Source organism: Dunckerocampus dactyliophorus, chromosome 2 (assembly GCF_027744805.1).
Source record: "Dunckerocampus dactyliophorus isolate RoL2022-P2 chromosome 2, RoL_Ddac_1.1, whole genome shotgun sequence".
NCBI classification, from domain to species: domain Eukaryota; kingdom Metazoa; phylum Chordata; class Actinopteri; order Syngnathiformes; family Syngnathidae; genus Dunckerocampus; species Dunckerocampus dactyliophorus.
The window spans coordinates 45,593,902-45,615,873 of NC_072820.1; the positions used below are offsets into that span (position 1 = coordinate 45,593,902).

Consider the following 21,972-nt stretch of genomic DNA (forward strand, 5'->3'; position numbering starts at 1 on the left):
TCATAATTATGACATTTTATCTCATAATTATGACTTTCTTGTCTCATAATCTAGACATTTTATCTCATAATTATGACTTTTCATCTCATAATTATGACTTTGTTATCTCATAATTTAGACTCCTTATCCCATAATTATGACTTTCTTATCTCATAATTTAGACTTCTTATCGAAAAAGTACGACATTTTATGTCATAATATCAACTTTTAGCTCATAATTTTGACATTTTATCTCATAATTATGACTTTTCATTTCATAATTTTGACTTTTTATCTCATAATTATGACATTTTATCTCAGAATTATGACTTTCTTGTCTCATAATCTAGACATTTTATCTCATAATTATGACTTTTCATCTCATAATTGTGACTTTCTTATCTAATAATTTAGACTTTTTATCTCATAATTATGAATTTCTTATCTTGTAAAGTCAACTTTTTATCTCGTCATTTCGACTTTTATCTCATAATTATTCCTTTTTATATCCAAATTTTTACTTTTTATATCATAATTATGACTTTTTATCCTGTAATTTTGACTTTTTGTCTCATAATCATAATGTTTATCTCATAAATATGACTTTTTATCTAATAATTCAGACTTTTTATCTCATAATTGTGATGTTCTTATCTGATGATTTAGACTTTTTATCACATAATTATGACGTTTTTATCTTGTAATTTTGACTTTTTAATCTCATAATTATGACGTTTTTATCTTGTAATTTTTACGTTTTTATCTTGTAATTTTGACGTTTTATCTCATAATTCAGACTTTTTATCTCATAATTATGACTTTTTATCCTGTAATTTTGACTTTTTGTCTCATAATTATGACGTTTTTATTTTGTAATTTTGACTTTTTATCTCATAATTGTGACTTTTTATCCTGTAATTTTGACTTTTTGTCTCATAATAATGACTTTTTATCTTGTAATTTTGAGTTTTTATCTCATAATTTAGACTTTTTATGTCACAATTATGACTTATCTTGTAATTTCGACTTTTTATCTCCTCATTTCGACTTTTTATCTCATAATTATGGCCTTCTTATCTCATCATTTCGACTTTTTATCTCATAATTATGGCTTAATATTAGGATTTGTTCTTCTTTCAGTGGCGGAAACGTGGTTTCCATATATTACATTTTTTTTGTCGAGCGCAAAGGAATAAGTTAATAACACGTTTGCCAATGCCGGTACTCAAAACCTAATAATGAGACAGACTATAAGGAAAAAGGGAGGAATAATTTCTTTTAACAAAAAAGAGAATTTGATTTCAAAACATCTAAAAATACAAAGCAAAGTTCTACGCTGGATACTGATTGGAGCTTTTTTCATCTTTGATGTTGCAGGCTAGCCTTTACAGAGGAGGGTGCAGTCGCTTCACTCCCTACTAGAAAGGAGGGAGCCACGCCCCCTTTCCTTCCCCAGCAAAACAAACACAAATCTAAAAGTCACAGAAAATGAAATACCAAAAAAAAACCAAACATCATCTTCTCCGAGGGACATAAACATACAATGTGGAAGCACTGGTGGCAAATAGAACCACTCTTCCATTGTATTGATGTGATGTACTGTATGTAGCTCGTTGCTTTGTGAAGGTCAGTAAGAACGTGTGATTCTCTCCAAGTTGTTGTCTGGAGCTCCTTTGGATGTTTTAATGCTTTTAATTCCGCTTAATTCCCCAAATGTTTCAGTGAGTCCATTCCCCCCCGTATGCAACACGAGTGACAGTGTTTCAGTGCGAGCAACAAACTTCCAGACGGGATTTACATGAATTACATCAACGACACGACCATTTGGCCGAGCTCACCGTCTGACTTGCTATAAGAGGACTTCCAATTATTCAGCCCAAAGAAGGTGAAACGGCGACAAAATACTTAGCGTTAAGTGATGCATAAGAGAATGCGAGGCGAGGCGCGAGGAATAGAGTGATCTATTACCGAATCTGAATGCAGCAGGAAGTGATGTGTAGAGAAAGCCGCTGGGAAATGGGTAGCGAGCCAATTGATTGTTGGCGCCGTGCCAGAGTCAGGAGATATCGCATTACTGCTGAACCGCTTTAAAGGGAAAAAACACATTATCGTCCGCCCCCAACCCCCGCCACCAGGGCGGGACTATGGATTCATAGATGTCTGCACAGGTTGCAGTTTTGCTTCAATCACACGCAATTTGTGTGATTTGTAAAAGTACATACAAGCTCAGCACGGGCCAGCGATGGCATGTCTTCCCTCAATGCCCTCTTTCTCTCATTTGATGTCATTGAAAACACCGTTGAATTTAATTTGAACAGCAGGTGGCAGTAGTGAATACTGGTTACTGTCAGAAACTTCACTTCGGGACCGATTTCTCACACGCTACACATTAGGTGAGGGACGGGAAGTGGGCCTCGCGTCATGTGTCTGCTCAGTAGACAGAGCCTTTAATCAGTTGCCATACAGCAGGGGTGTCCAAAGCGCGGCCCGGGGGCCATTTGCAAAAAATCATCAGTAATTAAGCAGAATAAGGTCAACACGTGAAGAGAAACACACTGTGATCTAACGAGAAAAGGTGGTCGTTTTATGAGAATAATGTTATGAGGAAAAATAACCTCAATTTAGTAGCATAAAGCCGAAATATTAAAGAAATCCGACATTAAGTCGTAATAATAACGTTACAGTACTACCAGAATAAAGCCAAAATATTATGCCAATAAAGTCATAATTATGAGAAGAAAACTGAAATAGTTATGAGAATAAACTTGTAATATTATGAAGAAAAATCTAGTCATTTTAGCAGCATAGATATAATAATATTCAAGAAAAAATGTGTTATTTTTCTTTGAAAGTATAAATGATGTATGTATATTAAGTATATATTATGAGGAAACTAAATAAAGGTGTCATTTTGGGGAAAAGTAGCTTGCACAAAAAGTTATAATATTATGGGAATAAAGTCAAAATCTTACGAGACCGAAATGTATGAAGATTATTTAAGAAGAAAGTTGAAATATTTGGACAATTATTTTTAAAAAAAACAGCAAAAATGGGGAAAAAAGAGCCAGGAATGTCAAACTAGTAACAGGCTTGTTCACTTGTATCACAAAGCTGCCAGGCAGTTTTTTCTCGAAATATAAATAACTTCTTAGCACATCTACGCGTGTTTCACCATGGGACCCTCGCTGCTTTGTACGCCCCTGCTCTAGAGTATACGCTATCTTTCTTTCTGATCTATACACACAAATATCTATATATTGGTTACCATATATGTACACACAAATATGTACAGCATATATGTGTAATATGTCTCATATTCACATACTGTACATACACTGTATACATACGGTGTGTACATCTGTGTGTGGGTGTGTGTGTGAAAATTAGCCGTCCCAGAGGCCAGAGGGGCCCCGTAGAAGATGCCCCGTAGATGTCTTCATTAAGACTGATGACAAAGTGAATTCATTATTCATTGGAGATTACTCATTCGGATAACACCGAAAGCATTTATTATTGAAGCTGTTATTTTTAGTCCATATAGTTCATAATAACTTAATAATACACACTTTTACACGTGCATGCTCGCTATGTTGTGTGCATTGTAGCAAGCGGGACAAAAAAACAATAAATCAACGTAATCCTAATTGTTGAAAGCCGTCCCTCGCCACATCGCGCTTCAAATTTCGCAGCTTCACACCGTCACGTTTTTTCAAAAGTATATTAATTAATAAATCATCACCCTATTATGAGTCAAAACATATGCGTGTATAAGCAGATTTTACATAGTTTTGGCCTAAATGGAGCATTTTCAAGCGTAAAAATGACTAAATGTGCTAAAAAAGATTTTGAAAATACACTGAAAGACAGGTTGATATGTGTAGTAATCCCTCGTTTATCGCGGTTAACTGGTTCCAGACCTAACCGCGAAAAGTGAATGAGGCCTCGGTCACAACCTACCGTGCGTGTTTTTAGTCCGTACGTTTTTTGCGGAGGCCACGGCCGCCACGTTTTTCTGAAAACATGGGGAGGGAGTGGCAAGATATGTCACTCGCTCGGTTGCGCAAGGTGTAAGTATGTGGTCCGACCGCCACGCCTGGACATGAGCGGTTGCATGCATCGTACGTAGCGCACATGGTGAGTTGTACACGCTTACAGCGTGCTTGCGATGTACGATCTCCGTGCGATTGCCACGTCATCGTACTTACATGTGCTGCTCACGTACGGTGCCCTTACTAACTCTCACGTTGAACGTGCGTGCAAGTGCGATGAACGCCAGTTCTTCTGCCCGATGTCGAGGGGGAACGACCTTCCGAGGTCCTCCAGGAGTCCCTGTTGCTGCTGCCTGAAGATCCCGCCCATTCCACCGCAGAGATTCCGGGTTCTGATGCGGCAACTTGCAAAATTTGTGTTCAGCGCTCAAGTCAGTGCGTTGTGCCCCCATTGGCACGTCACACGTATGTGTAGCCTCGCCGCAGCCCGCACGCAGCGGAAGTTCCTCGTCCACTTAAAGTGCTACGTCGTGTCTGCGTGCACCAAAATCGGCATTGAGGCTGTACTCACCGCGTACGGATCCCCACCGCGTATTGTCGTAGTTGTGGCATAGAAAACCTGTTTATGATCTTCTAAATATACATTTTTTAACATTATTAGAGCCATCTAGACATGAAATAACACCCCTAGAGTCCCCGTTATATTGGTAGTACCCAAGTAGTAGAAATAATCAGAGAAAATAAGCCATTTAAGTCAGTTTACCTTGTAGGGGAGCACAACGGGTGGAGGACAGGAAGTGACATCGGGGTTCAGCGTTGAGTTTTAGCTTGGTGTGGGCTACGGCCGCAACAGTAACCCGTGTTATTATTATTATGATGATGATTAGTATTATGTTGTTATTATTGTGCCTGTTGTGAGATCATTTAAACCTGCAATAAAAGCCTGTTGTTAAGTCTGGTGCTTGTCTCACCAAACTATTACTGACACCTGGTGACCAATGTAGAACACTACATTCACAAGTTGAATGGTGGTCTTAATGGCTTATACTGTATTTGTATTTTTTATGCTTAACTCATTGACTGCCAGCCATGTTCAGAGCAGAGAGCTCCACACTGCCACACTGAGTTTTTCGGCATTTTTGCTGAACTTTCAAGACACACAGAATATTGAGTTTTGGAACTACCGCAACATTGGAACTATCTAAAGAAACTTTAGACTCGCTTCTTTCATCAGAAAAAAAAGTTTGTTTCTAGCCTTTTTGGGTCTTTAGATATTGGCGGTAGAACATAGACTAGCTTCAGCAAAAACACCTGATTTGGACCAAAAACAGGGAAAAGCAGCTTTTTCTGCAGAGAAGCAAATTCAAGCAGAGTAACGGTGGGGTCTGCTGGATGTGGGGATGAATCCCTGCCGCTGACCGATCCAGACGGCAGCCACTCGTCAGAAGAATCAGGGTCGGGTTCTGAGTCACCCGACTCGGAACTGCTTCTGGTGTCAGGCTCCGCTCGATTTCTGCATGTGTTTCGCCCTTTTCCTCTCTCAACCCACAATCCGTCTTCTTCATAGACAATCTGTCGCTGCCGGTTGGAGGAAAAGAGAACTGTTGCCCCCTACTGGGACAGAAATACATTGCCTAAAAGTCAGAAAATCACACACAAGATAAGACTTTAGCCCCCGCGAAAAAGAGCAGTCAATGTTACAATAGACGTCTTTGGCATTGACAGAGTTAATTTGGGCAAAAAATGTGTACAATTTGCTAAAAGATGCATCTTTTTTTCCTAATAAAAGGCCGTAGTCAACCATGAAACAGCGATCATTTATTAATTCATTCATTTTTTTTTTTAAAACGCAGTAAAATGAGGGAACAATCTTCGAACCGCAATGTAGTGAGGAATGACTGTAGTATTCTACACTGGTCACTAGGTGTCAGTAATGTTGCATTAGCAAGAAGGGCTGGAAGTAAAAAAAATAATAATAATCTTAGTTTCTGTCATTATGTCTACTATATTGGGTAAGAGTGTAAAGGTGACTATAGGGGTGTTATTTCATGTCGAGAGGGCTCTAATAGTGTTTTGAACAGGTTTTCTATGCGCTCACTACGAAAATATTCCGTTTATAAAGAAGGAATCCTACTTTGCGGAAATTCACTTATCAGAGTCGGGTCTGGAACCAACTAACTGCGATTAATGAGGGATGATTGTATAGTTATGTTGCATTTTATCGATCAAAGTAGTGAAAAAGGCGAGAATGCCATTCATTTATTTGCTACATACACCAAAGCATCCCGCATTGGTACAAATAATGAATGACACTGGCCAAAATATTGGGATCCGGAGAGTTTATTGGGCTTGTACTCGCTTAGGAAACTCATACAGACCAAAAGACACACATAGGATCTCTTTCACCAGTAAATAGCATCTGTGCTTGCTGCCTCTGATGGGATCGTAAAGACAGGAGTCAGTAGCGCAAGGAAGAGAAGGGAGTATAAAGAGCGGCAGTAACCGAGGCAATTTTCGCTGCAGATTAGAGATAAGAGAGTTCAGTCAATAAGCACTGATCTCATTTGAAGATATACCAGACGGACTAGACTCACACAAACAGGCGCAAATTCACTCTAACTCCTCTGTGACCGTCACCGATGGCTGTCTTTTGGCTGTTCTCTCTTTACTTCTTCCCAAAAGTCCAGTAGGGATTGAACAAATCCACTACTCCCCGTCTTGACACCAGCACAAATAAAGCGTCTCTTAACATCAGCCTGTGTGGTCAAGCCTCAAACACCCAGAGGACGTGTGTTTAGGATTTGGTGCTGAAGTAGCAGATTGCAAGCAGATGAACACACACACATCGTCTGTCGGTGCTGCACCTGCGAGGGCGTCATTGTTGCGGGAAGTGCAAATTGTACCACTGTACGTTACAAACAATAAATCTGCTCATCACTGTGCTAGCGCTGTCACGTCTATTCAAACGGTCCGAAAAATTCCACATTTTTCATAACACTAACTGTCTTTTGTCTTGAGAGTTCTTGCCACAGTCGTCCCTCGCTACATCACGTTCGACCAACACTCCTTCACTCTGTCATGTTTTTTTTTAATTATATAATTAATAAATGATCGCCATTTTGTGGTTGACTACAGCCTATATTAGCCAAAACCGTGCATATTTAAGCAAACTGTATGTATTTTTTGCCCCAATTAAATATTTTCAAGCATAAAAATGGCTACCTGAACTATAATGTCAATACAGTCGTCCCTCGTTGCGGTTGTTATGGTTGACTATGGCCTTTTATTAGTCCAAAAATACTGAAATACTGAGTATTCTGGTCTCTACTAGGTGTCAGTAATGTTACATTGATGAGGTATTACCTGCATGGAGGCAGCCATGGATGCAGACTACATGACATAGTGAAAAAAAAAGTTCTCCTCCCACTCTGTGTGGAAGTGGTACGTTTTTGGCTTCTTATTTTGTCCTTCTTCCCCACTCAGTTTCAAACCCTGACTGAAGCAGGATTACATTCCGACGTATGTGTTATTTTTGGGAAATTTGTTGGCCGTGAAGTAGGGTATCAGAGGGGTTGCAAGTGTGTCGTACTTATGGAGCAAGTGATTCGTGACACCCACGCGCTTGCTGCTCACGCACTCCTCCTCTGCCTTTCTCTTGCGAGCTGGCTCCATGCAAGGTTTTCCTGCATGCACGCAGAAAATTATTTGCATCCCAATTTTCAAATCCATGCAGGCCACGTGCGTGTCTCTTGCGATTTTGCCCATTTTTGCACGTAGCCGCCAACGAGTCCCCATGCCACTGCTTTTTTCTTTATATCTCTACCGTATATTCCTGTTTATAAATGTCAAATAGCTCCGGGAAATCTGACACGGCAAGTATTGCTTGCGAGAGCGTACTGATTAGCATCCTGTCCGCTCATTGGTCGATCAATGAAACTCCCCGCTGATTGGTCCTCCTCTGGGCGACGGCGCTAAAAAGTTCAACATTTTTCAACTTTCTGGGATATGACGTGCACGACCACTAACTTTCACACGCACGAATTTCGCGTGCCGCTTGGCGGGACGTTGACTCGTGATAATCGCCCTATCTCGCAGGTTCCATTGAAAATGAATGGAGTAGAGGCGATGTCGCCTCCCGTGTGTGGGGGCTATAAACCATTAAGACCACCATTCAGGTTGTGAATGTAGTATTCTACATTGGCCACTCTCTGTCTGTAATTGTTCGGTGAGACAAGCACCACCAACAAGCTTAAAACTTAACTCTGAACCCCCGACGTCACTTCCTGTCTGCCACCCATTCTGCTCCTCTACTAAGTAAACTGTCTTAAATGGCTCATTTTCTCTGATTACATCGACTATATCGGGTAATAGGAGTGTAAAGGTGACTCTAGGTATGCTATTTCATGTCTAGAGGGCTCTAATAATGTTAAAAGGGGGATTTAGAAAATTGTAAACAGGTTTTCTAGGCCATAACTACAAACATTTTATAAAGAAGTAATCCTACTTTGAGGAAATTCACTTATCACGGTCAGGTCTGGAACCAATCAACTGCGATAAACGAGGGATTACTGTATTTCCGCATTTCTTAACCAATTCCTATTCTAACGTGAAATCATTCAGCTCATGCAGGGTATCTGTTTTCCACATTACAAAAATTCACACTTTCCAAACATATATTCAAGGGGTGTCACGATACTCGGCTCATGAGACGAGGCGATAGACGATATTGGGTTCACAAGACGATATTTTAACATTACTTATTACATATAGGACTGGACAAGGTTTTTTTCTTTTTTTTTATTCAACTGAGTCACAAATCCATGTAGGTACATTTTGAAATGTTTTAAAACTTTGCATGCATGACCTAAGCATGACGCTTTTAACTGTACTGAACTTTTTTCCACAAATTGATGAAGTGAAGAGAAGTGAAATGATGAAGGTTAAAATAGTGACGGCAGTTGTAGCTGCTACTACGAACCATTTATGTTGACGAGTAGCTACGTAAAGACATGAAAAATAGATTGCAGATAGTCGTACATTAGTTTTTGGTTACGCTAAAAGAGCTACCGTTCCCATGATGCTTAGGGCGCTGAACCAGGAAGTAGTGAAGCAGATACTGCTATCACATGTTTTGATAGAACTCACATCTGACAAATCTTAAGTAACTTTAATCAAATGTAGAATTACTACAGCTTCTGCTTAGACATTAACACGGTGGCGGCTGTTCAACTCAAAAAACCAGTCACATGTCATAGGCGGGTGATGCTGGGAACACCGAGGTAGGTTGGATTGCAAGGTTTATAGTGTGCGTAGAGCACTTAATCCTGCCTTGCACACTACCACTTCCATAGTATGTGTTTTATCATTCACAGTAGCGATGCCATAGTTCACAGTCTGATAGACTTCGGGCTGCCCTGTTCTGGCGAGACAGCTTTTCTCAAGAATATCGTCACGATTTAATCTCACCAGATCTCTGTGCTCAATTCCCCTTGACTACTTCTGCATTTCTGAAACCATTCCAACACCAAATCCTGTCCTATTTTCAAGTTTTGTCAACATTTCAACAGTGTTATCACTTAACAGGTAAAATGACTCCATATTTTGGCCTGAAAGCTGGAAATCTATGTAATCACGACAAACCAGTATCAGTTAAAGGTGAGAGAGATCGTGGTCCGTTTTACCTCGACAGGCTGTTCCTGTGTGACGTGTGGTTTATTTTTATTGTACATGTACGTTGGGAGGGGCTGAGACAAAAGTGACAATGGTAACATTAAACTACCACAACAAACAACCTGTCAATACGTAGCTAAGTCACGTGCATTCTCCCAATACAAGTGTCTATACTGTACGTAAGATTCTATAGAGCAGACTGTGTTCACCCTTTTTCTCAATGCAAAAGCTAATGTTTTATTTCTTCCATCGCTATTTCATGCACTTTTACCGCCTATTAATAAATAATCTTTTGTACTATTTGGAATAGGTCATGTTTAAATTATAATATTCGATAAATAAATCTGTTCTTTAATAGTTATATGCTTTATTAATTGTATTATTATGTTTTATGTGTGTGTGTGATTTATGTGATGATTATGTATGTTTGTTTTTTATTTTTACGATTATGCAGTTTTATTTTTTACAAATATTTATTCATTTATTATTTACGACGTTGTGTTGGGGACACGTTGGAAAAAAAACGGAGACTTACGAGAATAAAGTGGTAATATTACGTGCCATCATGTCGTATGTGTCGGGAAGGAAAATAGAGCATAGCTTTTATTTATAACGTGGCGCAGAACAGAGCACTTGCGTATTTAGCATTTAGATTAGCATGTCTAGCTAGCCCTTCTCGCTTGCGCCTTCCTTACCCCGCCCCCTCCACGAGCCCGAGACCAACCGTCACATAAGTCTCCCCTTTTCATAGCTGTCTCAGCACTTTACACTACGGGTTTTTTCTCGTACATTTACGACTTTATTCTCGAAATCTCCGATTATTTTAACACTCCGTCGTAACAGGCATTGCCAGAGACAGCTACGAAAAGGGGAGACTTATGTGACCTTGGCTTTTTTTTTTTTTCTCGTAAATGTACGACGTTTTTAAAAATTTCTGAAAAAAACAGCCGTAAATGTACGACTTTTTCCCTTGTAAATTTACCACTTCGTTCTCGTAAATGTACGATTTCGGATTCCGTTTTTTCAATGTGGGCCTAATACTCCCTCGTAATTATTCATTGATTATTAATGATTGATTCATTATAACGGTTTTGTTATTAATTAAACAACAGTTTTGTATACAATGTGTGTATTAGATGTTCAGACTTTAGGGACACCACGTATATCGTAGAATTAAATCTCATTTCCCTTATTCGAATACTATTAAAAGTGATATTGTCATTGAGGTGTATGAATGATTTTTGTCAAAGAGGAAACCTTTTTTTGTTTTCAAGGTAAACATCAGTTACTGAGGTACTAGATGGAAATGTATTTCGGACAACGAAAAGTATTGTACTGTGTTGTCAGAGGTTCATTTGTCTTTCTATGTATGCTGTTATGCAGGGTGTCCTGAAAGTCGGGACACATGGGCAAAAATGCCGATATTATATTGTATTACAAAAAAATCATTGAATTTAAAACATATTTTTATTCATGATATTATTATATGCAATATTTTGTACTACTGTAAAATATGTCATTATTGTATTTGTATTTATGAATGTGTTTAAATGACACATTTGTTGTGTAATGCATGTAAACTATATTATGTGTGTATATCACAGTATATGTCCAGACCTTAGGCTCACCTTGTATTACTGATTGCGTTTTGATAACCCATGGCCTACTATAGCTAACGCTATATAACGCTCAATGCTATACAGTCAAGCTGTTGTCATTAAAAATAATAATAATAATACAAAACTGGAGAGCACAAGTGTAAACAATTGCTCCTTTTCAGTCCAACCCAGCCGACATAAATGCTGATTACTTTGCTTTGTCCTTCGTGCTTTGTGAACCACTACACCACCAACTACCCATATTTTGGTCACTCAATCAGAGCTTTCCCTACTTCACTTCTGACTGCGCCGTCTTATTTCTATGTGGTTTCGTTTTCCTAGTCACAAACCACACGTTTTGCTTTTTGCGCTTAGCATGCAAGTATAAAAAAATATCATTCAAAAACATATGTTAATACAGTAAAATACTAGGGACCCCATTATGTATTTTTATGAACACCGTCCGAATTTCGTCCGTACTACGGAGCACCGATTCACGATCAAAAGGTACCATGTTTCGGTATTGCACTTTTTTGGGGATTTTTGCCCATCGTCCACAATCCTTATGTCAAAGATGACCACAAGTATTTCCGTTTTCTGTGCGTTCTAAAGAGAGAAAAACAGTTGGGCGCATGTGGGCGCTAACAATGCATGTAACGGGACACACATATTCTGACTATAAAGCCCTAAAAAATCCCTCCAAAAAACGGCAACAATGTTCTATTTCCATAGCTGACCTGTATGTAAACCAAGCTACAGCGACATTGTTATTGTAGCAGCGAACACGAAGAACTACCTTTCTGGCGTAGTGACACAGTGCCTCACGCCACTTCCAAAACAGTGCGACTGGGGACTGAATGGGGAAACAAAAACAAGCATATGAACAACTACGAATTAACAACCATATTATCTGTAAAGTAGTAGCCCACATTCCATGTTTGGGTTGTACACAGCTGGATGGACTGTTGTGATATGATGTGCCATGCGCTCCATGTATCACAATCAATATCATGACACTTGTCTGTCTGGTCCAGCTGGTCTGGGTTGTCTTTCCCAGTTTATTTTGGGTAAGTGGATTGGGTTTGTTAGCATTAACAACTCTTCTTTTGTTGTGATGCAATCTCTCGGAGCAATGTCCTCCTCGCCGTACACACGAAGCCTTTCCATCGATGGTAGCACCGTATGCCACTCCGTGCAGCAAGTCATGCCGTTCCGGACTCTGTGGCCCCCTGTCTACTCAGACACCTCACTCTCTCCTCTTGCACTCAGCTTCGAAAACCGGTAGCTCATCCTCCATATAGTCAGGCTCAAAACGATACGGTTGTGGATCCTCATTTGTCCAAAAGTAGTCGTCTGTGGCGGCAGCTCTCACGAAGTCTGCCGTGATTAGTAGTAGCAAATACACACGCGCTTTCTACGCCGCTGTTGTTGACGGAAGTAGCATTAGTTTCTACTGTATCTACCAGGAAAGAATTTCCGGTAATGTTTAAAATGACCAAAATAAGGCAAAATACTGTAAGTTTGACATGATATCATGAAAACATGCTGTTTTTCTCTATTTAGAACGCACAGAAAAGGGAAACGCATGACGTGTTTTTAGACATCAGTTATCCACTTGGCAATGTTTACTTACTCATCCCCTGTCTGCCTCAGCAACCACATGGCCTGTAATGCTTTGATTGGTTGATTGGACGACACAAAGACGAAATCATTATTATTATTATTATTGCTATTATTATTATTATCAAAAATCTGGTTTTACTTGACACATTTGCACCATTTAATGACTCGTATGCAGTGTAAAGTTACACCTTAAACCACACGCCTTCATTTTAGGCCATGGCTCCCAATAAGACCTACATAGGCACTCTTGCAAAGCTGTCCCTCTTGAAAGGTGACCTTTAAAATCAGTTGTATCATGCCCTTAAACGTACAGTATAAATAAACCGTGCGCTCCCCGTTTCTCACACCTTTGTCATCAATTTCATGAACCTTCTTGTGATGTGGAACACAAAGCCGCAAAGATGTCCCTCTGTGGGATTGTGGGGGACCAAAGAATTCTGAACAGAGCAGAAAGGATCCACATGGGAGCTCATTTAAAAGCAACATATTTTTCATAAAGCCTTGCTCGGACTCACAGCAATTTTCAAAGAGAAGTAAAAGCAAAGTAAAAGTAAGTACAGCTGAACTGCGTCGGCAAACTTCACAGGGCCGCTCATAAAAATGTTTGAAATTTGTGCTCTCCATGTTTTGATGTTATGGGTTAATGTCATATTGTATGGGTGAAGATAAACAAGCTAATAATGATCAAGTGTGATGGTGTGAATGTTGAAGAGCATTACACTCTTGTTATTCTGCACCACAATTCTTCTAATTATTCTTATTCCGTCCCGTTTTTTAAAGCTGCTGTCACATTCCTCAACCCATCTAAAGCATTCCGTCATCCGTCATGTTCCGATGGCGAGGTATTGACAAGTTCCCACAAATTCACGTTTTGTCCAGTTCCACATTTTCTGTGACGACATTACCATTGAAAATGAATGGAATCAAAGCATTTTTACAAGTTCCGCATCGTCACATTGCTCAACCGATTCAAACCATTCCAGCATCAAAACCGCCAGCTCACACAGGACATTCCGACTACCAATATTTAGCATTCCCAAAATTCCAATTTTCCCTGAAACTCCCCATTTTCCGTAGCTAAACTCATCTTAACTCATTCAATACCAAAGACGTATTTATACGTTTTTTTAAACCCAAACACTCGCTCCCGAAGACGGGTCTTTTTTGCTACGAGACGCAAAAAGAGGTGATGACGCAACTGCAGATTAAAAAAGTCGCTTTTCAAGCAGTTGTAAGCCATAAAAACGGCCACAAGGTGGCAGAAGTGCATTTGATAAGGCATTGGCATAAGGAATCATAAGGTGTTGATCTTTTATGCAGTCATAGAAAAAATGATTAGACCATCCTTGTTTCTTTAGTTTCTTGTTCTTTTTAGTCCCTGATACAACTAAAGGTACTTTTGTTTGGACAAATATAACAATGACAACAAAAATAGCTCAATTAATTCAATTTTATGGCAGTACAATGCTATAGCTATTCATGTAGGAACTGAAGTGATTTTGGTTATTATCAAGAAAACCATGGAAGTTTCTAGATATCAGCTCTTAAATTAAACTCTTACGAGTTATATTTGTTATCATCATTATATTTGTCCAAACAAAAGTAGCTTTAGTTGTACCAGGCATCAAAATGGATCAATAAACTGAAGAAACAAGGGTGATCTACTCATTTTTTCCACAACTATATGTATTTACACACTCAACAGCAAGGAGGAAGTGGAAGAGCATGGAGGAGTGTAGCGTCCAGAAGGTTACGCTTTGTAGGGAAACTTTAACACGTGCACACGCACACACACACAGTTTACTTCCAAATGTGAAAATTGTAAATAGTTCATGGTGTTCTAGTTGCAAATAAATTTTTATTTTGATGTAAAACCACCCTTTTTGGTGTCTAATATGGCTGGTGCTGAAGGGGTTGTCTTTTGAAAAATGGTTGGGATTGAATGGTCCGATTCAAAACATTCAGTCAAGTTTGACTTACTTCCCAAAATTCCACGTTTTTACAAGCCCAAATTCCGTTTGATCTTGAGAATTCTCACTACTGTCACATTTCTCAACCCGTTCAAAGCATTCCATCATCACAATGTTCCACTCATTCAGGACACGATGGCGAGGTGTTGACACGTTCCCAAAAATTCCCATGTTTTCTGTAATTCCACATTTTCTGTGACAATATTACCATTGAAAATGAATGCATGTATACAAGTTCCACATTTCTCAACCAATTCAAACCTTTCCAACCTCAAAGCCTTTGGCTCACTCAGGACATCCCGACTACCAATATTGCACCTACCCAATATTCAAATTTTCCCCAAAGTTCCAAATTTTCTACAAAAAATTCTCTTTGAACTTGAGAATTTGTTCTACTTCCCAATTTCTTAACCAATTCATAACATTCTGCGCATTTTCGACTTACTTCCCAAAATTCCACGTTTTCCAAGGCCAAATTCCCTTTGATCTTGAGAATTCTTACTACTGTCCCGTTCAAAGCATTTCATCATCAAAATGTTCCGCTCATCCAGGACACAATGGCGAGGTATTGACACGTTCCAAAAAATGGAAATTAATGGAATGAATGCGTTTGTACAAGTTCCACATTTGTCAACCAATTCGAACCATTCCAAATTCAAAACCTTCAGCTCACTCAGGACATTTGGGCTTTTAATAGTCCCCATTTTCCACAGCAACATTCCCTTTGAGGTTAAGAATTCTCACTGCTTCCCAATTCAAAACATTCACGGCATATTCGACTGATTTCCCGGAAATTCCACATTTTCCAAGCCCAAATTTCCTTTGATCTTGAGAATTCTGACTACTTTGACATTTCGCTACCCATTCAAAGCATTCCATCATCAAAACATTCAGCTTATTCAGGACGTTCAGGCTAGCTATCACGAGCAGCAGTGGCTCAGGAGGTAGAGCAGGTCGTCCGGAAACAGTTACTGTTGTTGGGCAAGACACTTCACCCCCCTTGCCTCTGGTGCTACTGAACGTTTGGTGGTCTTAGCGCTTATATTTTCCCACATTTCAGCCCATTCAAACCAGTCCAGTGTCAAAACATTCAGGGTAAGAATTTTCCACATCCCCCAACTTGCAAATTCCACATTTTACACACTTCAGCTCTTCAGCATTCACACGTAATTTCCACAGAAAAGGCCTTCTCTACTTTTTGTATATGATCCATCAATACTTAGAATGATTTTATTCTATTTGCCAAACCATCAGACCACTATTGTTATCTCCATGAAGCAAACGTTTATATGATGTGAACTGTGCGAATAAAAATATACAATTTCTTGATACAGACACCTGTCAGGTTGTCACTCGCTCTTTCCAGGAGGTTGATGACGCTGTCAGAGCTCATTTACGGTGTTCACATTCTTGTCTAGTGAAACTTGAATGATTGAAGCGCTGTCTCTCACCTTTCAGGCTCTTAGTCTCTGTTGTTCTACGTGGACTTTATGTGAAGTTTCTCACACACGTAATTTAAGACACACAGCAAGCGTGTGCACGGAAGCACACGGGAAACCCGCAGGGATTTTTGGCGGATTCGCACAGACTTCTAAAGCCATTAAGTTTTGCACTTTTTGTGATTACAAGTTTTGTCACTTTGGTTCAACTCTCATCCTTGATCATGCATCCTGCAAATGTTCTAGTACACCTGAGCCCCAGCGGTGGGTTTGGAGCTCCACCCTTACCCTCCGGCCCCTGCTGCTCTCCGTTTCCTTCTTCCCCCTCTGGGGCCTATTCTCTGCAGCATCACCGGGTATGAAACAAGCCTCGGAGGGTGCGAGACGGTTAAGCTGAGACGAGAGGAAGCGGTTATCGGCCGTGATTGGCGACACACTGGCACAGCTCCACGGGTCCTGTCTCTCACTGCCTCCCTTGGAAGGGAGGGGCGGGGCTGAGCGACTACAAAGCAGTGCTGAATTTACAGTGAGATCCAACCTCACCTATTGTGAACTCTTCCGTCGTCTGTTTTACAGTGTTTCCCCCAATTGCTTTAAAACCTCCACACATTTTCTCAAAACAAAATGAAAAAATGATTTTATGAAATTATTTTATGAAAACCTTTCACACCGAAGCTGTCGGCGACGACCAGATTGGCAGTGCTATTTTGAAACTATTCACGCAACTGAAATAATTCCAATAGTTTCTGAGACTAGAGGCGCTGCGCTCTGTACCCCAAAGGACTGCGCCGTAGCAGCGCCAAAAACCAAGACATTGTTACAAAGCAGAGTGGGGGGTTTGTTTACGAAGGCGCGTGAGCAGGTGTGATGAAGGGGGACGAAGGAGCAAGCTTTTTATATGACAAAGTTACAATGAGGTGTTTCATGTGTTGTTGTGATTTTTCTTGACTGCAAACATGTTGACTACTTTGATAAACAGCTGATTTGAGGAGGGAGGAAATCATCTGAATCCTAGGAAGTACAGTGGTGGGAAAAAGTGTTTGCCTCCTTCCTGATTTCTTATTTTTTTGCATGTTTGTCAAATTTAAATGTTTCAGATCATCAAACAAATGTCAATCTTAGTCAATGACAACACAACTGAACACAACATGAAGTTTTTTAATTTTTATTATTAAGGCAGGCAGAAAAAATCCAAACATACATGGCATTGTGTGAAAAAGTCTGGAAAAGGTTATAAAGCTGTTTCTAAGGCTTTGGGACTCCAGCAAACCACAGTGAGAGCCATTATCCACAAATGGCGAAAACATGGAACAGTTGTGAACCTTCCCTGGAGTGGTTGGCCAACCAAAATGACCCCAAGAGCGCAGCAAAGACTCACCCAAGAGGTCACAAAAGACCCCACAACAACATCCAAAGAACTGCAGGCCTCACTTGCCTCAGTTAAGGTCAGTGTTCATGACTCCACCATAAGAAAGACACTGGGCAAAAATGGCCTGCATGGCAGAGTTGCAAGACCAAAACAACTGTTGTATAAAAAGAACATTAAGGCTCATCTCAATTTTGCTAGAAAACATCTTGATGATCCCCAACACCTTGGGGAAAATACTCTGTGATCTGACGATACAAAAGTTAAACTTTTTGGAAGGTGTGTGTTCCATTACATCTGGCGTAAAAAGTAACGCCGCAGTTCAGAAAAAGACATCATACCAACAGTAAAATATGGTGGTGGTAGTGTGATGGTCTGGTCCTGCTTCAGGACCCGAAAGACTTGCTGAACCACAAATTCTGCTGTCTACCAAAAAATCCTGAAGGAGAATGTCCGGCCATCTGTTGGTGACCTCAAGCTGAAACCAACTTGGGTTCTGCAGCAGGACAATGATCCAAAACACACCAGCAAGTCCACCTCTGAATGGCTGAAGATAAACAAAATGAAGACTTTGGACTGGCCTAGTCAAAGTCCTGACCTGAATCCTATTGAGATGCTGTGGCATGACCTTTAAAAGGCACTTCATGCTGGAAAACCCTCCAATGTGGCTGAATGACAACAATTCTGCAAAGATGAGTGGGCCAAAATTCCTCCACAGCGCTGTAAGAGACTCATTGCAAGTTATCACAAACGCTTGATTGCAGTTGTTGCTGCTAAGGGTGGCCCAACCAGTTATTAGGTTTAGGGGGCAATCACTTTTTCACACAGGGCCATGTAGGTTTTTTTATCCCTTAATTATACAGTTTCATATAAAAACTGCATTTTGTGTTTAGTTGTGTTGTCATTGACTAATATTTAAATTTGTTTGTTGATCTGAAACATTTAAGTGTGACAAACATGCAAAAAAATAAGAAATCAGGAAGGGGCAAACACTTTGTCACACCACTGTAGTTAAGAATTCTCCAGAAAAGAAATACTGGCCCAAAGTTCACATACTCATTGATGTTCAATTTTGTATAGTTGATACTGAAATTGTAAATGCAAAATCCTTTATTCACGTACATTCTGAGTGCCTTATTCAGTAAAAACCTGTCAAATTAAATTCCGTTTTTTTGAGTTGGTCTGACACATACCCTGATATCAGACTTTTGGCATTGCGTGATGCAAAACTACTGCCAGATGTTGAAAGAAGTAGTTATGAAAAATGGTATATTGTTTTACACATGTCATATTAACCCATTTAACAATTCAAATGCTATCATAGGGTGTTAAATGTGCTACTTACAGGGATATGCACAGCTGTGATGTTAGAGAACAGCAATATAATAGTAATATAAATGTATTTTCTGTATGATTCATTCATCATTTTTAACATCTCCTTGAGTAAAAATCGATGAATTTGCAGATTTGTTGATCAAATACGGGGAAGAAACCTAAGGTGAGGCCACCATCAGCGTGGCTTCTGGGCTTAGTGCACAAGCCCCTCCTACCGTCTGAGTGCACACTGATTTGGCTCATGTCGCCTGCTAGTTTGTGTTTGTCAGCATGTGGCCAATAATATAATATTGCAAAAACATGTATTACACACCATGACTTTATACAGCCTGTGTGATGTTTTAATGTAAGTCATTATTTTTGCTAATCGGACAATAAAATACATAGAAATGTATTGTATTGTAGTACCGCTGCATCCTGAAGGTGTGGGGGCGTGCGTGAGCTGGAAGGTGCTTGTCACTGACGTCCTTCCACAAGGGAAAAGTCAGTGTTTGTTTTATTTTTTTTCCGAGAAAATTAATTGCATTCTATATTTATCTGCTGAATGAATGAATTAATGATTTTGAGTGCCAAGATGGAGGTTTACATACCCAAGCTCACCAGAAGGTGATCAGACTTTTACAACAAAGTATCCTAACTTTTCCTGGGGAAGGAAAGGCTGCATGTCCTTCATAAATAATTAAAAGGTAAGACCACAAAATGTTTTTCAGTTTTGTAAAAAAAAAAAAATACATGGGTATTTAAAAAAAAAATACATGGGTATTTAAAAAAAAAATACGTGGGTATTTAAAAAAAAATACATGGGTCTAAGAAGTATCTGAAAACATTTTTTAACCAACATGAATTATTCTCCTCTTTTTTTTTAATGTGCAACCTGTATTAACATAAAAACAACTCCAAAAAAGTCAGTGCCTCACCAGCCATGAACCTCAGTGTGTTTTGTGGTACACAAAAATGTTATATATAGATATACGGGACATCAAACATTAGTAGTAATGGGTTTTTTTTCCACTATGTACATCAACATTGAATTTACTGATTATTTGCTCTCTCTCTCTCTCTCTCTGTTTTTTATAGTAAATAAAAGATGCATACAAATGGACACCAGAAATCGAAGAGAGAAAATATGGAAACAGAGGGACATCAAACTAGACCAACAAAAACAAAAATATGGGATGATTTGTTCCAGAGTCGTTCTACCCAGAAGGAAAAAGCCCTGAAAGAGAGGATGGATGGGGGGGTTGATTGTTGGCCTACTCTGCGGACCATTGAGCCTATGTAGTCAGTTCTGGAGAGACGGGCCTGTTGGCTCTGACCCCTGAAAAAAACAAGCCTTGCTGAGCGGAAGAGACCAATTGGACAGATCACCATAAAACATCTTATTTTTGTAAAAAAAAAAAGTTATGTTATGATTTAGGAAAGGTACGAAGACACCTGTCGTCTGATTGTCTCCTACCACACAACTCCCTCACACCTAAAACACCTCTCTTTGGCTTGGTGGGTGTGTCAGACGGGTGGCGGTAGCTGGTCCAGCAGACATGTCACTAATCTACAGCAGGAGAGTGGTTGTTACCTCTGGCATATCCAATGCCCCCCCCCCCAAAAAAAAAAAAATACTATGGTGTGTACAAATGGAGTTTGGAGGTCGGTATAGGTCGTGTCTGCTGGACGGCCCCCCAGCATTACAACCGAACATGTTACTGTAGTGTTGTGGTGGAGGTGGCTGTGATGTGTAGTAAACTGCTTTTGTATTTTGTGTGGGGTCCGGGTGGGTGGGCCAAACGCCGTACATATGTCTGTAAAGCATCATGGAAGGATGATGGTGGGAGAGATGAATGGGTTAAAAAAGCCCTTTTCAGAAGTATTTGGCCAGTGACAGGTTTTTACTGTAGGATTGTAAAGCGATGACTGTAATGTTCTGTCTTTGTTTTTGTGCCACACTGCGGGGGCAGTCGCTCTCCTATTGGTGAGGTTCTTAAAGCACAGGAAGAGACCGGATTGTTCTGCAACATTTCGGTTCTGGGTTGGACGCCCTGCATGCGGCGGAGACAAGGACTGTTTCTCAATTCGCGCAATGTTTACTGCGTAAGCGCATTCACACTGACAAATGGCGCTCAACACGCAAAATTTACCCAGTTCTTCTTTTCAAGTTAGTCCCTCCCGTTCTGTTGTGTAGCCAAGATGGCGACTGTTGTGTCCAGCACATGCACACTCATCATTTTGACAACCGGATACAGAGAGCGCAGTGCCGTACTTTTCAGTGTGAATGCACTTACGCACTCAAAAGACTAAGTGCGGGAATTGAGACACAGCCAGAGACAAGGTTGGCAAAAGATAATGTCAAAGCCAAAAAAAGAGGGATTTGCGGGAAACTTGGAAGAAAAAAGGATGGTGTGGGAAGAAACGGAAAAAGGGTGCATCGTGAACAGAGTCTAATAATGCTATGAAAAGGACGGCTTAGACAAAAAATGGACAGGGGGAGCACAGCATCGAGAATGGCAGGACATTCGTGTTTCACGCTTCTCCATTCCGCATTCCATCGAACTTGGAGTGCTGGATTCCTTCCTCCATTAGCACCTATCACGATGTAGTACTACTATTCCTGGCACACTGCCGTACTTGAGGCATGCTGCAATACTCTGATGTTGCACTCGAAATGACCAAAAACGTGAGTGCGCAATGCTGGACACTTACCACCTTTAATAGTCACCATCTTGACTACGTAGCGGAAGGGAAACCTTGAAATAATGGCAACCGAGGAGCAGACAGGAGCGGTGGAAAGCAGTGAACGGAAGAAGAAAAATTTTGCAATCATCATTTCTGGCAAATGAGAGTCCTACACTGTCAAGTACGCCTATTTTGACGATATTTCGTTTGAGACATAAGCATTGTCTCAAGCTTAAGCCGAGCTTTCACTTTGCACATTTTGCGTGCCATTGAGTAAATTGGTGGTAAACAGGTGTGGAGTATGCGTAAACTGTGCGGGGGATAGTTTTCGTGAAG

At 40.1% G+C, this 21,972-nt stretch overlaps 1 protein-coding gene across 6 annotated transcripts in view; it reads left to right on the forward strand.

Annotated features, from left to right (window-relative positions):
- The window catches only part of rbfox3a (RNA binding fox-1 homolog 3a), a 592,196-nt gene extending 574,314 nt beyond the window's left edge, over nt 1-17,882 (forward strand). For all 6 annotated transcript variants that reach the window (XM_054768103.1, XM_054768106.1, XM_054768108.1 and 3 more), the window contains one exon: nt 1,357-17,882. In XM_054768103.1, the coding sequence (XP_054624078.1) occupies nt 1,357-1,401 (45 nt within the window). In that variant the 3' untranslated portion in view covers nt 1,402-17,882. The remainder of the gene's footprint in view (nt 1-1,356) is intronic.
- Nucleotides 17,883-21,972: the final 4,090 nt, after the last annotated feature.